This window comes from Muntiacus reevesi, chromosome 3, assembly GCF_963930625.1.
Source record: "Muntiacus reevesi chromosome 3, mMunRee1.1, whole genome shotgun sequence".
NCBI lineage: Eukaryota > Metazoa > Chordata > Mammalia > Artiodactyla > Cervidae > Muntiacus > Muntiacus reevesi.
The window spans coordinates 189,790,450-189,808,124 of NC_089251.1; the positions used below are offsets into that span (position 1 = coordinate 189,790,450).

Sequence of the window (17,675 nt, forward strand, 5' to 3'; positions counted from 1 at the left end):
TTAACTCTACAAGGGAAATGAAAACCAAAGGACTGAGCATACTGTACAACGAATACCCTAATAATTAAATGAAACGACGTAGATACAAGCACGTGGCGTATAATGAGCACTAAAAAGAAAGTCCATTCTTCACAGGGTATCTACCATCTTCTTTACAGAGGATGATCTTATATAAATATGGATCAGCTCATTGGGAAATATGAATTAGCAGGAATTAAAATGACTGAGATTTCCAAACTTCTAATATAAAGCAAGTTCAGCTAAAAGATGAACAAGAGAAGTCTTGCCTGAAGTGCATATACTTGTATAAAAAATCTGCCTAAATTTTTTTAAGTCCAAGTATTGACCCCCACCGTTATATCACATTAAGTCAGGGGCATTTTCAACAATGTACTAGAAGACATCACCATAGAACATAAAACACCTAAGGAAAAAAATGTCTTTCAACCACAGTACCTCTGAATAACACTAGTATTACCACCTTAATTACCTGGTTTCAGGAGACGAAGAGATTTCATTTGTGTCTGCCCTTTTACTTCTTGGAAATGATGGACTAGCTGGAGGCATTTCACCACTTAAACGGTCTGGGAAAATCCGGTCTTTATTCAAATTGATTTCTGAATAGGGACAGTTGGCAGCACTAAAACGTTACAAATCAAGAAAAGAAAGAAGAGAAGATTCCTATTAGACCATAATTACTTCTTCCAATTAAGATGACGAGCTACAAAATGTAAAATGCAAAAATTTAACTGAATATATATTTACATAGATTAAACACACAGCATAAAATATTTTACCTTTAAAACATAATTTAAGTATATTCTGATAGAAAATATGTCTTTGCCCTAAATTTTTAAATACAATCTCCTGCAATCTCTGGAAGTGAGTAATGGTCAACAAAGGATTCCCTCTTGTGTGGTCCAAGGGCAGGGCCTGTGTGTGACTCTGGGAACAATCAGCCCGAGAGAGAAATGTGTAACATGGGAGGGTTGGGATAGAGACAAGATGATGGGAGACAGAGCAGACCTGCTTCCTAAAGTGACCTCCAGGCCCTGGGCCATCACTGTTTAATTTCCTTTGTAACAGCTGCTGCCCTCTAAAGGAAGGAGGCTCCCCCATTTCCTGTCTCCAGGCCCATGTGCATTCCTGATTGCCCAGAAAAAAACATCATCCTGCAGGGAATCCCGTTCCTGATATGAAAAAGGACAAGACGGCAACTTGGACAATGACCCATCTAGCTCCCTTCCCTTCCACTGGCGACCACTGGCTTGGCCTCTCAGATTCCACCTGGGGATCACTCCTGTCATCCTAGCAAAGGGAATCCGGGTCCCTAACTGTTCACTCAGCATGCCGTCAGCACACGCCTGTGCCGGGGCCTCCACCTTCCGACTCCAGAACAGCCGGCAGCTTCTGTATCTTCACACAGAATCAACCACTCCAACTAACTCCCTACCTTGGCCCTTGGTTTTTAGGAAACCTCCTGAAATCTGGAAATGATGTGGAGTCAGGTAAATTATATTAGTGTTCTGCATATTCTTTTCCTCAGATTAGGTAATATTTGGGGAAAATTTTTAAACACTGCCTTTCTGCCCTCTACCAAGAGAATCTGACACATCGTCCTGGGAGGAGAGAAGAGTGTACAAAGGCTCCCAAAGTAATTCTGGTGATGGTCTACAAAGTTTATCACAGATAACTTGTAAGCAAAAGGACATCTTTATTATCTTTACTTACACGTTATTTTATACTGCTATGTCTTATAATAGACATGGTTAAAACCAAATTCATCTTTAATGAACTCCCTTCCCCTGAAAACAAAAAAAGATAAAAAACACAACGATCTCTTCTTGCTTTTGATTTTTTCTTTCCCTGATAAAGGAAATACACTAACCAACACTCAGATCACAGTCAAGTTTGAGTGTGTTCTTTCTTCCTCATGTTGTGTATTTACCCTATTGCAAATTATCTACTTGGTGGCTCAGACGGTAAAGGATTTGCCTGCCATGCAGGAGACCTGGGTTCGATCCCTGGGTTGGGAAGATCCCTGGAGAAGTAAATGGCTGCCCACGCCAGTATTCTTGCCTGGAGAATCTCATGGACAGAGGAGCCTGATGGGCTACAGTTCATGGGTCACAAAGAATTGAACACAATTGAGTGACTATCACTCAGGGAAAAAGTGGCAGGAAAAAAATGCAAATATAAGTTTTTTTGATTATTTCTTTTGAGACATAATATGTTGCTCTTCCTAGAATATCACAACCATCGAATGTTTGACTCACTGTTAAACACCTGGCTTTACAATTACTGAATAACTCTCTGTACGTTCATTTTGAAATTCATCAGATATGAAGAAAGAAAAGAAAATGAGGGTGCTGATTTTAACCCCACTCTAACACATGGAAGATTCCCAGATTTTTAGATGGGCTGGGTCCCCACCTACACACTACAGTGAATAGTTATAGTTTAGAAGGTTTATAAGCCCCCCAAGGGCAGCCCCTTCCTGTTTGTTGATTAAGTGAAGGACAGGATGCCTCTCTAGACCACCATACGTAAACGTGGGTAGCTCAGAGAGGCAAGACTGCAGAATGCGACTTGGCACCTAAATATCCCCCTTATCTCGGTTGCTTGGGCCAGAGGGAAATTTCAAACTCTCATTTCGAAGCAGGGAAATAATCACAGCCTTCCGAGCAAAGACATACTACTGGGCCAGGATGATCAACCAACACAAACCTGTGCTGATCGGCTATACATATTGTGCTAAGCCTTCTCTTCTTCTGAACCCTGAGAAAAGTCAAATGGGTTTAAACATCTCCAGTTCTCACAACTACTCTGGGACAGAAAGGGAAGCCAGCTGCTTCCCATGGTGGGAGGCGATTTTAAAAAAAACAACAAAGGCACAGCATGCAAATGAAGCGTGCACAGAGGGATGGGCAACGCCCCAGACGGAAACCAAGAACCAAGCTCTAAATGTGTTCTGCAGCTCTGTCTGCAAGGAGCAGACACAACTTGGAAGACTCTGTTTCACAAGACACTTGCAAAATGAAGAGCATGACAACAAACATTCCACGGATGGAGTGTGTTACCCAGGGTACGCTGCTTTACTTGCATGATGTCATCTAACTCCCACAAACCTGGAAAATCATTCCTATTCTCATGCTCATTTTATAGATGCAGAGACTGAGGCTTTACAAAAGGGAACTTGCTTGGTATCATCCCATTAGCGTATGAACTCCAGCTGTCTCCTACAGGAGCAAAAAGTACCTTGCAATACTGAATTATTTCTTTATCCCTAATCCATGGCAATTAAACCTGAGAGTACCACCTCTCAGCAAGGTGATGTTGCCATATAGCTATGACCTGTGTGTGAATGCTCAGTCAGGCCAACCCTTTGTGACTCCACGGACTGTAGCCCATCAGGCTCCTCTGTCCATGGGATTTCCCAGGCAAGAATACTGGAATGGGTTGCCATTTCCTCCTCCAGGGGATCTTCCAGACCCGGGGATCGAACCTGCATCTCTTGCATCTCTTGCAACGGCAGGCAGATTCTTTACTACTGCGCTGCCAAGGAAGCTCAGAAAGGTTAAATATGAACTGAGGCAGTACTTAACCTTTCTGGGCCAATTTCCTCATTTTTAAGTTTATAAAATTCATATGCAGTTTTAATGACTTCATAAACACAGAAGTGCTGATCAAATTTCTCTGGGAAAAGTGGGTTTCACTGGGCTTATAATCATTTTCATTTTTCTTGTCTATTAAGTTTCTAATAACAAAACAGAAATAAGGCTGGGCCCATGGCACAACAGGTACGCTTAGAAACGGTCATTGGCACATGCAATTATACATGTACACATAACTCTGCTGTTACACAGCTCCCCAGACATCAGGGGAACAGACTCACACAGGATTACACAGCTCTTTACTATGGGGACTTTATCAGGGTGCACTCTGTTCTGTTAGCAAATCATTCCATACCTGCTATATATATATATATATATATAAATTCTTGTCCCACTGGCCCCTGTAAGAAGGCAGTTTTCCCTTGGAAAGACTGTCCAGTGTATTAGGAAAGTCGGGAAAACAGCCTTATTCACTGCCTCCCACTGCCACTTTTACAACCTTTTTAGTTGTAAATACATTTATTTAAACAACTGGACGATGTCTTCCGTTTCCTAAGTGCTCACATGCTCATTCTCACTCTGTCAAGACAGGAATCTATAAAATACAAGTTCTATCCAGCTACTGTGGTTTGCATGAGACTCTAGCGGTTAAGAGCAGGGGCTTTAGTGCCTTAAGAGCCTAGGCTGAATCCTGGGTCTGCCACTCTCTGATCTTGGGTACTTTTCTCAAGCATTCTAAATCTCTGTTCCCACTTCTGTGAAACAGAGATTAGAGCAGTGCCAGCTTTATAAAGCTGCTGAGAGAGTAAAATGAGATAACAGATCTAAGTCCTAAAACAGAGCCTGGCACCTAGGAAGTCACACACAAGAAAAGCCAGCCTAGGATTATTATTTTAAAAGGAGAAGAAGAGGAACACTTAACGCCTACTGGGTAAAAGGCCATCAGCAAAAATAAACAACAGCATTAAAAACTCCGTAACATGCCTTGCTTATGGAGGCATCACTGCTTCCCTCAGGAAAAGGTGATGATTCTGAGCACTACTCATTCATGCGTCTCCAAATCCCTGTTTATACCATGCTGGCCTCCTTAGAAGTGAGGCCTTCTCCTCTGTACAGCCCATCACCTAGCCCAGAATCTGCACACAGCAGGCACTCAATAAATGTTTGTTCCATGAGTGGACTGAATCTTGAATTAAAATGATGAATGTGGTTTGCAGGTGTTTTTAATTTTTAAAAGCAGAGTTATTAATTTTTTAAAACTCTCCATGGACTTTATAAATATCCTTTAGAGGTTGTAGAAAGTACTCTCTCTCTTTTTTTCTCTTCCTGTTTAATTTTACTGAGATAAAATCTTACATAGGGAAGATTTACTTCACTTCTGAAGACATCAGATATGCAAAATATTCCGTTTTATATAACTTTAGTTCTCCTTTAATCTCTCGTCATTATGACCTCTCAGTAAGCCAAATGAGTGAGTCAAGGAAGGGACACACCAGGACACAGCCAATACTAATACTGCCTTGCCAGAGACAGAGTTGTCATCTGACTGCTGAGCATCTCTAGAAATGGGAACACCATATCCACATCCAACTCGCTCACTGATTGTTTATATCTTCACATTTAAAAAGAGCACATTCTTAAATTTCATTGTTGAGAACACATTTCTATTTCCAACACTTCTTAGATCAAATTCAACTATTGTAAATTTTGGAGATGCTAACACATCCTAGTCAAAACATAGGCTTGTGCTTACATGTTCATAAAATTGGTAATTCTTGCCAAAAGAGCAACTTTCTTTGTTATCTAAGCAAAGAATGCATGTTTTGATTTATGCAGTTTTTCACATTAATCCGAAGAGAATTTTCTCATTACATTTTCCTAAACACAGAATTCTTGGCAAAGACAAAAATAAGCGCCAGTCCTGTCAAAGAACATTCGTGATGCAGCAGCTCTTCCACAAGTCTAGTAAGGAAATGGTAAACACACTGTGGCTACTAAGGGTTAATGTTCCTCCAGATAAAGAGCATTAAGCGCTATGAAGAGAACAGCATGTTCAGGAAGACCAAGAAAAACCAGCAGAGTGGGCAGAGAAAATGGGAAGCCACAACACAGGCAGGAGTTGACACTGTCCGCTGGTCCTCTGGACTGCACTCCTGCCCCAAACCATGCGCAGATCTGCCAGCCACGTCTGATAGGTGACAAGGAAATGAACACTTCTGTATCAATGCATGTCGTGTAAGCCGCGATGTCTACTTCCTCCTTCATTCCCCCAAACAACACGTCATTCTCCACTATGGCTTCAATTATACTGAAAGATTTTTTTTTTTTTAAACCACATTTCTCCATAACATCTTATATGATTCTCCTCATAATTTTTCCCTTCACTTAGCAAATACAACACTGCATCTTGGAAAAAACACTGCAGAGATGATCACTGAAACTTTGTGCAATGGGGATGGACCACCTCTGAGGTCCACAACTCATCTGGGGAAAGGTGGTCTTAATGAGTAGCTGATGACATCAAGCAGGGGACAGACTCCTGGCACAGACCTTGCTGTAACAGGCAAACCTCTCTGCTCAGACCTACAGCACTGCTAAAGAGATTACAGACATTGCTATAAGGTGGATTTTCTTCCTGAAGACCAGAAGGAAAAATTCTTTGTAAATTTTTTGATTGTACCACACAACATAATGTCCGTATTCACCCATTTTTAAGATTTCTTTGATCTTTTCCTTCGTAAGTTGAGCAAACTGCCTTTGGTTCAGTGAACACCTTAGGGTTGTAAGGCAGAAAGGTACAAAGTTTCAATATTAGTTATCACTTTGTATCTCATATTTCAATTAAATTGAGTGTTTATCGTTTCACTAGTCCCTGAGTTCTCTGAAGGCTAGATCTGTGACTTATTCGGGAAGCCATGCCTGATTCTCACACAGGGGAATGGTCAGGGGCACAGTTAGACTGGGTGCTATTCCTGGCTCCCTCCTCACCCACTGTCAGTCAAGCAGGTTAGAGAGACCCCTAGTGTCATGGTGGCTTCACCAAAAAAATGAAGAAAGTCATAGTCCAGTATTATAGGGTCACCAGAAGGTTATCCAATACATGCTACTAGGAAAAAAACCTGCTGCTCAAAAATATTTACTGAATGAAAGAATTTATAGACATATAAAGAAGTCTGGCATACTAATGAGTTATTTGGATTTATATACCAGAGTCACTCCTTATCCGTGGTTTCGCTTTCTATGGATTCACATATCTGAGGTCAATCTAAGTATGAAGATGTTAAAAGAAAAATTCCAGAAATAGACAATAAATTTTAAACCGTGCACCATCCTGAGCAGCATGATGAAGTCTCACGGTGTCCCACTCTGGCCCTGTGAGGAGAAAATCACCCCTCAGTCCAGTGCATCCAGCCCGTTAGTGACCTAGTAGCCTCCTTCGTTACCAGATCCACCGGCAAGGTATCACAGTGCTTGTGTTAAGTCATCCTTGATGTACCAATAATAGCCCCAAGGCACAACAGTAGTGATGATGGCGCTTCAGGTACACCAAAGAGAATCCATAAAGTGCTTCCTTTGGTGAACAGGCGACAACTCTCAACTTCATGGGGAAACAATCTCTACAGTAAAAATGAATCTTCTATCTGTCAAACTGAGAGGAAAAAGAAACTTGTCCTAGTTCTCCTATCGTACCTCAAACTGCGAGAGTGAGGACCAGTGTGTAACAGATGCATAGTTAAAATGGAAAAGGCATTCAACGGGTACAATACGACTTTAGAGAGACAACGCTCACATAACTTGTATTACAGTACATTATTTATAACTGTTCTACTCTAATATTATTGTTGCCAATCTCTTACTGTGCTTGATTTACAAGTCAAACTTTATCATAGGTATGCGTGAATAGGAAAAAACATAATACATATAGAGTTCAGTACTATCCCAGGTTTCAGGCATCCACTGGGGATCTTGGAACATACCCACACAGGGATGGGGAGGGTAATGCCTGAAAGTAATCCAGGTGCCTTCACTGGCCAATACTGAATCACTCCCAGGATACAGTATTTTTATCTCGCCTTAATCATACTGCTTTTGGCTTGGAGTCATACAAGCCACAAAAAGGATTTTTAAATGGATATTTGCAAATGGAATCATGATCCTGTCTACATGCAGATTTTTACTCTGGAACACACTGAATCCCATAAAACAAACTTGGCAGTAGTGTTGCAAAAAGCTTTGAGGTTACAGAAATTTAAGGAAGAAGAAAACTATATGAAGATAAAACAGCCATGTCAATTTTACAGTTCCTATTAATTCTTAGAGAAACAGGCAGGGCAATCTTCAGATGTTTTAAGGACCAAGATTCACAACCTGTATAAACTAGATAAACAAGGAATCATTTTTCTTACTGGGCAATCCAATTAACATGCAGTTACAACACTTTACACTGACAAATTATTATTTTAATATATACCAGAATAGGTGATGCCTCTTTTCTCTAAAAATCCCAGTTAAAATCACAGAAATTTCTTGCTATTCTAGCAATATTTGAATATGTCTACAAATGACCCAAATCACCCAAATAACACATCAAATTTCAAATGTATAATTTTGGTTTCTCTTTTAAGTTACTTAGAGGTAACAGAAAAATATTGAAAACCACTTAAGTTTGACCAATGTATTCTGAAATGTGTCTATTTATATTTGTGCTTTTTGTGACCTTTGCTGCTAATCTACAATAATCTCACCTCTCACTATTCAAATTGCTGAGTCACCCAATCAGAATATTTTACCAAATAAACACTCTGAACAAGGCCCGCCCTCTTCTCACTATTAATGGTCAACCCCAAATGACTTTAAGACATACAGTATCTATAAAACTAGTCAGGTTGCCAAGAAGCTACTGTAAATCTATTTTAAATCACAAATGAATTCTCTCCCAGGAATACTTAACTACACATACACTCTTCATTTTTACATGGTCACCATGACAACCACAGTTCCTATGGATCTGAATGCAGAATTGGTTCGTATCTACTAAGTGTACGTGGAAACCATTATCGCCCACCTACAAGGGACAGGCACCTCCATCCGACCACAGAAGGACTCTCCAAGTGAGTGGAAGCACCAAATACCTGTGAGGGCCCAGGTGTCTCGCTCTCTTAAAATGGCCAATCCCTCTGCATCCTGGGGTTGTGCAGCCTCCGTGTTCTGAGGCTTCCATCAGTTCTAAGGGGCCTATTATAAAGACAAAAGAAAAAAGAAAAAAGTTAAGGCTGTAGGAGGCAAATGCCTTGGAGCAGAATGAGAAAAACAACAACAACAAAAACAATTTTTCAATCAACACTTACACACAGAAAAGGTAGGCCCTACAAAATTAAAACTATGTTTAAAGGCTCTGCTTCTAAAGGTTTTCCCTAGTACTTTGTTCACACTGTCTGTCTTTAATAGTGAAATGGTAAACTTTGATCCAGCCCTCTTTCAAAATGTCACAAATTCCAGAGATACCTAAATCTGAAATAATGAGATGATTCTAAACAGCTTGATCAAGTAAATAACGTAATTAACATATGCACACCCACATGCTGTGAAAACTTCAAACAACCCACAAGGATACAGAAGAACAGCTATGGATCCCCTTTAAGCGACTCTCTTCACATTTCATACCCTCCTTAGTCCTGACTGACCATGTTAACATGACCTTCCTAGATGTTCCAAGCATTCCCAAATGTACCTACGTTTGCATATGTACATGTAATAAATCTTTGGTTTACTTCGGCCACATAAATTAGGGACAACATGGGTATATACTATTCTGAAGCAGTCTTCTTTGGTCTTTAGCTTCAACTGAATAGTAATATTTTTATGATTTGCACAGTAGTTGTACTATAAGTGCACCAAAATTTATTTAAGCAATATTTGTTGCCAAGGTTTATTATTTTAAACATACTGTGACCAACATCATGCAGTGCATTCTGGTGGCCTTTTGAAGTTTCTAGGTGACATCTAGGAATGAAGCCACTAGTTGGGGAAGGCATGTTAAATTTTTAAGAAAGCCCACAATAATGTATAAATATTGCCACATTTTTCTTTCTACAATGTATTTACTTTCCTCCACAACTGAAATCCAATATGCTAAGCTCAAGGCTTCCCCGGTGGCTTAGCAGTAAAGAATCTGCCTGCAATGCAGGAGCTGAAGGAAACACGGGTTCAATCCCTGGGTGGGGAAGATGCCCTAGAGGAGGACATGGCAACCCACTCTAGTATTCTTGCCTGGAGGATCCCATGGAGAGAGCAGCCTGGTGGGCTACAGTCCATGGGGTCACACAGAGTCAAACATGATTGAAGTGACAGCACACACATGTTAAGTTCTTGGTGTACCTTTTTCAAAAAATTGAATTTAACTAAAATTTTTATTGAGGTGATGGTAGATTCACATGCAATTGTAAGTAAACACAGAGGGAGATCCCTTTTACACTTTGCCCAGTTTCTCCTGATGGTACTACTTTGCAAAACTATTGTATCAAGTCACTACTAGGATATCAACATTGATACATTAAAATTTTGATAGCCTGACAAATTGTCTACCAAAATTTAGTACTAGTTTTAAAAGATGAAGAAGACTGCTAAATAAAAGAAAAGTCTAGGCACACACTACTTTCTCAGATATTAAATTTTTTCTTTTATGTACTTTTGACTAACAGGTTAACTAAAAATACAGTAAGAAGAAAAACAATTACATAGAGAAAAAATGTACAGTAGAGAAGTAGAATGAGATGGAAAAGAGAATATTAAGCACACTACACAATAGTGGAAACATTTCTTTAAGTAATCCTGGTGTATCTTACTCAAAGGAGGCTGAAGAGGATGCCCAGTTTTTGAACACCAGCCAACAGGGTGAATGTCAGGAGAATCTGCATCTATCCAGTAATCGTAGCAACTATTCCAGCCATCAAAGTGAACCTGGATAACAAAGGAGATCAACAGGTTAATTCAGGTCGCAAAAATCCCTACAAAAAACTCTGCCAATGGTAACCATCTTCATGCTAACTTATAAATAGTACACTGAATATACAAATAAATCAAACACAATAGATGTCAGATGGATAGAAATTCAAGTATTGAAAACTGAACGATAAAAGTTCCAGAAGAAAGCATGAATTAATGTGTTTATCTTAAGAGTTCAGTAGCCTTCATAAGCAAGATGCCAAACTCAAAAGCCATAAATGAAAGATGGATCAATTCGACTACATCAAAGTTCAAATCTTCACAATGGCAAATACTACTGCTAGCAAGATGAAAAACCCAAAAGAAACCTGAAAAACATATTTGTTAACGTGTGACAATGTACTTTGTTCCTCAATTCGTAAAAAAATCATGTATCAGTATAAAAAGATGAAAAACCTAACAGAAAAGGTGGAAAAGTGACAAGCAGCTCATTAACAGAAAAATAAAAATAAATGGTAAATATACAAAAAGACAATTTCACTTATAATTAAAAAGCTACAAATGAAAATCACAAGATGCAATTCTTTTCCTTTCGATCTGTCAGAATGTTCCATTTTGGTGATTCCTAGAGCTAGTGAACATGAGATTAATGGACGCTCTCATAGACCACTGACAGGAGTCTTGACTGGTGAGATATTTCTGGAGAGGTATTTGGCAACAATGATTAACATTTAAAACATATCATCTTTGACTTGATAATCTAAATAACTCAATTCATTGCTGTGCCAGAAAAAAACCAGAATGCCTACCATCCACGAGACTCGTTATATAACTTATGGTATATTTATGTAATGGAGAAATACAGAGTTACTAAAGCATGTATATATGGGTTCAAAATAATCTCCTTTGCAATGAATCTGCTTTCTCAAGCTTAGAAATCAATTAATCCTAGAATTAAATCCCATAGAATTCCACATCTGGAGGAAATCATGGATAAAATTTTAAAATGGAGAAAAAAATCACAAAGTCAGTCAGGAGGAGTAACCAGCTTAAGATTCATGGATCCAAAATAAACTTGTTCACAGTCCACATACATTGCATATAAAAGCAACACTTAAAGCTGTTTAACTTGAAACAACCCTTTTCCTTCCTCTGATCAAAAGTAATGTTCAAATAATACTGAAGATTAAGAATATCAGCTTAATGCCGTCAATGCTACTGCTGCTAAGTCGCTTCAGTTGTGTCCGGCTCTGTGCGACCCCATAGACGGCAGCCCACCAGACTCCCCTGACCCTGGGATTCTCCAGGCAAGAACACTGGAGTGCGTTGCCATTTCCTTCTCCATATGCTGTCAATACTACCAATAAATAAGAAGTTATACATAATCCATGGCACTAAAGTTAAGTTTTTAAGCATTCTAATTCTCAATTAATCATCAAGTGATAGTGCTCTATTTTACTAGATACATGAAAAACTCTTGTTTTCTGATATTTCTATTCCCAAACTTCATGTCTTCTACACTGCAAACAATGTTCATGTAACTCATGTGACATTTCTTAAATTTTACAAAATTTAGCTATCTTCTTATAGCAAACAAACTCAATCCTAATAAGTAAATGGTTCTCCAACCTGGATACACACTAGAATTAATTGTGATAATTGAAAATAAGAAGAAAAAAACTGGCTGAGCCCAACAAGAAGGTTCTGAACTTAGAGGTATAACTTGGTATAACTTGGAGGTGTAACTTCTGTGCACCTAACATGTCATTTACTTAACTTCTAAGTAATTCTACTGTGTACTGAGAATTTCCAATGATACTAAAAAGTACACTATTGTACTGCAATATAGACTCCAAAAATCTTGGTATCATCATAAATAAAAGGGTTCTTTTAATAATTTCCTCTCAAATACCTTTAAGAATATGTTGAAGAAAAAAAAAAAAAGAATATGTTGAAGATAATATATCTAATGATACCATAAACCCCTTCCTAGTTTTCATTAAAACTGATATCCCAGTCTGGCAATGAAAAGTCATCTATCAAAGATAACAGGTATATTGCCAATATATGACAATATGCAACAAAAAGAAGACAATACTTTAGTTGCTGTGAATAAGCTGAAACTCTTCTACAAACTAGGCTGGCTAAAACTGATATCTTGGTTTGGGAATGAAAAGTCATCTATCAAAGATGACAGATATATTGACAATATATGACAGTATGCAACAAAAAGAAGATAAAATTTTAGTTACTGTAAATAAGCTGAATCTCTTCTACAAACTAGGCTAGCTGGCAACTGGGAGAATTTTAGCAGTTTAAGGTTAAATTTCAGAGTTAAAATTTAATTTAAATACTATGAACACAAGAGCAATACAATTATCTGATAAGGAGCAAATACACTTAAAAACTGCTATTTAATCACTTATATGTGGAATCTAAAAAATCATACAAGTGAATGTACATGCAAAACAGAAAGATTCACAGATACAGAGAGCAAACTAGTGGTTATCAAAGGGGAGAGAGGAGGAGAAAGAACCCATTAGCAGTATGGGATTAATAGATAAGAACTACCGTGTATCAAACAGATCAGCAACAAGGATATACTGCACAGCAAAGGGAATTATAGCAGTTATCTTGTAATAACTTTTAATAGAGTGTCACCTGCAAAGATACTGGATCACACTGTACATCTGAAACTAATAAAATATTATAAGTCAAGTCTACTTTAACTAAAAGCTGCTGTCAGAAATATGTGTGCGGTAGTTGCTCGGTGTGTCTGACCCTTGAGATCCCGTGTACTGTAGCCTGCCAGGCCCCTCTGTCCATGGAATTCTCCAGGCAAGAATACTGGCGTGGGTTGCTATTCCCTTCTCCAGGGGCTCTTCCCAACCCAGGGATTGAACCTGGGTCTTCTGCATTGCAGGCAGATTCTTTACCAGCTTCGCCACCAACACTTCAATTAAAGATTGCTATCAGAAGTTATGCAAACATAATATATATAAAAAAATTAAACCTAATTAATACTCTTACTATGGAAGCCCAAATGAAATAAATGTATTATAGTTTGTACAGTTTCATTTCATCTTTACTACTTGAGTCACTGGCACATTAAGAGGTTTTCATGAACAAAAAAAATCAGACTTTCTTGTAATACTAAGTGATAGCTGTTCTCTTGCTGGATCCTATTTTGAAATGAAACAAAATTACCTAACAAAGAGTAAGAGAAAGATACACAAACATATAACACAAAATATTTTAGCACTGTACAAAACACAAGTGAAAGTGAAAATCGCTCAGTCATGTCCAACTCTGCGACCCCAGGGACTACACAGTCCATGGAATTCTCCAGGCCAGAATACTGGAGTGGGTAGCCTTTCCCTTCTCCAGGGGATGTTCCCAATCCAGGGACTGAACCCAGGTCTCCCGTACTGCAGGCAGACTCTTTACCAGCTGAGCCATAAGGGAAGCCTAAGAGACATCCAAAAATATTTATAATAGAAACGTTCCACTCTAAAGACAACTAACATAAAAGCAACTCAGCAATGACGCCGAATGAAAATTCTAAAGAAAACAGACTGCTGCTGCTGCTAAGTCGCTTCAGTCGTGTCTGACTCTGTGCGACCCCATAGACGGCAGCCCACCAGGCTCCCCCGTCCCTGGGATTCTCCAGGCAAGAACACTGGAGTGGCTTGCCATTTCCTCTCCAATACATGAAAGTGAGAAGTGAAAGTGAAGTCACTTAGTCGTGTCCAACTCTTAATAACCCCATTGACTCTAGCCCACCAGGCTCCTCTGTCCATGGGATTTTCCAGGCAAGAGTACTGGAGTGGGGTGCCATTGCCTTCTCCAAGAAAATATACTACTAGATATCAAAGCACAGTACAGATAATTTAACATATTTTAAATCACAGTTTAGGAAATTAGATACATTTTTTACCTAGAAGTATAATTTGGACCCTTTTTAAAAACTTAATATTCATTATTGACAATTTCAAGATTAAGACAGATAATAGTTTTTAAGAGCACACTATTTCATTTTTAAAAAAAAAAAAAACTTATTTGGTTGGATTTTCTGTTCAGGTGAAAGGCAACTCAATAAATCACATTTTAGACCCAGGTGCTTACTTCCACTCTCTTCTGAAGTGAAAGTTATGTTTGATAATGTATAAACCCAGAAGGACAAACGGAGAAGGAAGCAGCTGACAGACGTGGCAATGATGAGGCAGAGGGCACAGTGGGTGAGGGAGAGCTGACCCCTGGAGGAGAGGGGGTGGGCTGCAACCCAGCCGCCGAGAGAGGGGCAGCAGGGCCAGGGGGAGCGGGCTCAGCGTGCAGAAACCCAGAAGGACTCAGTGTGGAGGCAGCAAGTATGTCAGGAGGTCTGGAAAATGACAGGACTGGCTAAGTCTGAATATGGAGATTTATGCAAGATCATGGGGAAAAACCCTCATACGAAAGTATGTTATCACAAAACATCAAAATATTAGGGACAAAGATAATCTTGAGAGTTTCCAGAGAGAAACTGTCAGAGAGAAGGAACCCAATGGCCTTGGACGTCTCAAAAATCAACATCCCATAAAAAAACACTGAACTTAATTAAGAAAATATATACGTACTATTGGAAAATGAAGTATTATATCACCTTCTGAACAGATTACTTTATACACAATATCTATGTTTTCTTCCAAATACATACTTAAAATGTTAAAAGTCAGTCATAAATAAGGAGAAAACTTATGTAGATTAAACTAAGAAAAGTAGAAAAATACTTACTTACTAAGATACAGAATCACTTAATTTCCATATTTCTATGGTTTTACTAATTTTAGGACTTCACAAATTAAATGTCTATTGAAGTTTCCATCCAAGACGTCTTGTTAAAAAAAAAAAAAAAGGAAAACAAAACCACAACAGAGAATACTTACTTTTATTCGGTGATCATCTGTGTCTGCAACTGTTGCTACTCTAATAAACACGGGATTTCTTTTGTCTATGACCTCAAGCTTCATTTTTTTCTGGAATCCATGTGGCGGCTTCTGCCGTGAGAGAAAATTTTTTATAGTGAGATACAGAGGAAGGGAAGGTGAGCTCTATGTCACAAAGCTAGAATTTTTTTTTTTAACTGAACTACTGTAAGAGAACCAGTCTCTCAAACTCAAGTTCCTCAGAATGGCTTTGGACTTCATTCTCCTTACCAAAAAAAAAAAAAAAATCCCAAATCATACAGCCAAGCCTGCAGGCGATAGAAAGAGCCTGAGCAACTAGCCACAGGAGCCAACAGGAAGTCAAAGATCTTAAGCTGAAACTCAGAATACTGTGGTTTTTTTGATTAGTCACAGGGAAGACAAGAATTTTTTCTCATTACTTGGAGCTAGCTGTCTCGGCAAAAGTCAACAAACATGAAAGTTATTTTTAAAAGAGAGGGAAGAACATTCAAGTTGTAGAGAGGAGACACAGAAATTCAGTCAGTCAGTTCAGTCGCTCAGTTGTGTCCGACTCTTTGCGACCCCATGAATCGCAGCATGTCAGGCCTCCTAGAAATTAGCGTGACACAAAAAAGTAACAAGTCTTTCTAAGAAGAAAATTAGCAATCAACACACACAAGGTGGAACTGCTCTACTAAGAACAGGAATGGGGCTACCTACATCTCAAAACTCAGCAGAGACCCACAGGCCTCTGAAAAATTTACGGGCAGAAGGAAAGATGGCTAACAGGTGTTATAAAAGTGTTGCTGTGAAAATCAAGCATGAAAATTATGCAAAGGATGCAGAACAATTAATGCAAGGCACCTAAAGGCCAAGATAGAGGAATTATGATTTTCTCTCTGATATCACTGTGATACTAGATATGCAGACTGAGTTTAACATGATTTTATCCACTTCAAAGCAAAACAGCAAAACAGCTCTTTTCTGTATGAGGCTAAGTTAGAGGGTCAGATAAAAATCCATAAAATTTCATGACTCTAAACATTACTCATGTATAATCCTGAATTTATGGCTTTTCTTCATGTAACAATTTTTCTCTCAAAAATTTTGGTGTTCTTTTCTGACGTATTTGAATCCATACCCATCAATTAATTTTATCATTAAAAATCCTATAAATTTACACAGAAAAGGATCTATTAAAAACATTGCTTATAATACTATCACTTTTTTTTAATCAAGTATTTAATATATCTTTCTTTTCTTTTAAAATACAAATTATAAAGCACGCTGAATAGTCAGTCACACAAGTTTGAGAAACCCAGAGAGTCCCAAACAGGATAAACCCAAGGTGAAACACCCCAAGACACATATTAATCAAATTAACAAAGATCAAACACAAAGAACAAATACTAAAAGCAGCAAGGGAGAAACAACAGATAACACACAAGGGGATTCCCATAAGGATAACAGCTGATCTTTCAATAGAAACTCTTCAGGCCAGAAGGGAATGGCAGGACATACTTAAAGTAATGAAAGAGAATAACCTACAACCCAGATCACTGTACCGAGCAAGGATCTCATTCAGATGTGAAGGAGAATTCAAAGGCTTTACAGACAAGCAAAAGCTGAGAGAATTCAGCACCACCAAACCAGCTCTCCAACAAATGCTAAAGGATCTTCTCTAGATAGGAAACACAGAAAGGTTGTATAAACGTGAGCCCAAAACAACAAAGTAAATGGCAACGGGACAATACCTATCAATAATTACCTTAAATGTAAATGGGTTGAATGCCCCAATCAAAAGACAGAGACTGGCTGAATGGATACAAAAGCAAAACCCATATATATGCTCTCTACAAGAGACCCACCTCAAAACAAGGGACACATACACACTAAAAGTGAAGGGCTGGAAAAAAATATTTCATGCAAATGGAGACCAAAAGAAAGCAGGAGTCGCAATACTCATATCAGATAAAATAGACTTTCAAATAAAGGCTGTGAAAAGAGACAAAGAAGGACACTACACAATGATCAAAGGATCAATCCAAGAAGAAGATATAACAATTATAAATATATATGCACCCAACATAGGAGCACCGCAATATGTAAGGCAAGTGCTAACGAGTATGAAAGGGGAAATTAATAGTAACACAATAATAGTGGGAGACTTTAATACCCCACTCACAACCAT

At 38.6% G+C, this 17,675-nt stretch overlaps 1 protein-coding gene across 8 annotated transcripts in view; it reads right to left on the reverse strand.

Annotated features, from left to right (window-relative positions):
* Nucleotides 1-17,675, reverse strand: part of L3MBTL3 (L3MBTL histone methyl-lysine binding protein 3) — a 106,900-nt gene that overhangs the window by 27,330 nt on the left and 61,895 nt on the right. For all 8 annotated transcript variants that reach the window (XM_065931343.1, XM_065931339.1, XM_065931342.1 and 5 more), the window contains 4 exons: nt 15,485-15,595; nt 10,460-10,574; nt 8,747-8,849; nt 491-640 (listed from right to left, as the gene is read on the reverse strand). In XM_065931343.1, coding sequence (XP_065787415.1) covers nt 491-640; nt 8,747-8,849; nt 10,460-10,574; nt 15,485-15,595 — 479 coding nt within the window. The remainder of the gene's footprint in view (nt 1-490; nt 641-8,746; nt 8,850-10,459; nt 10,575-15,484; nt 15,596-17,675) is intronic.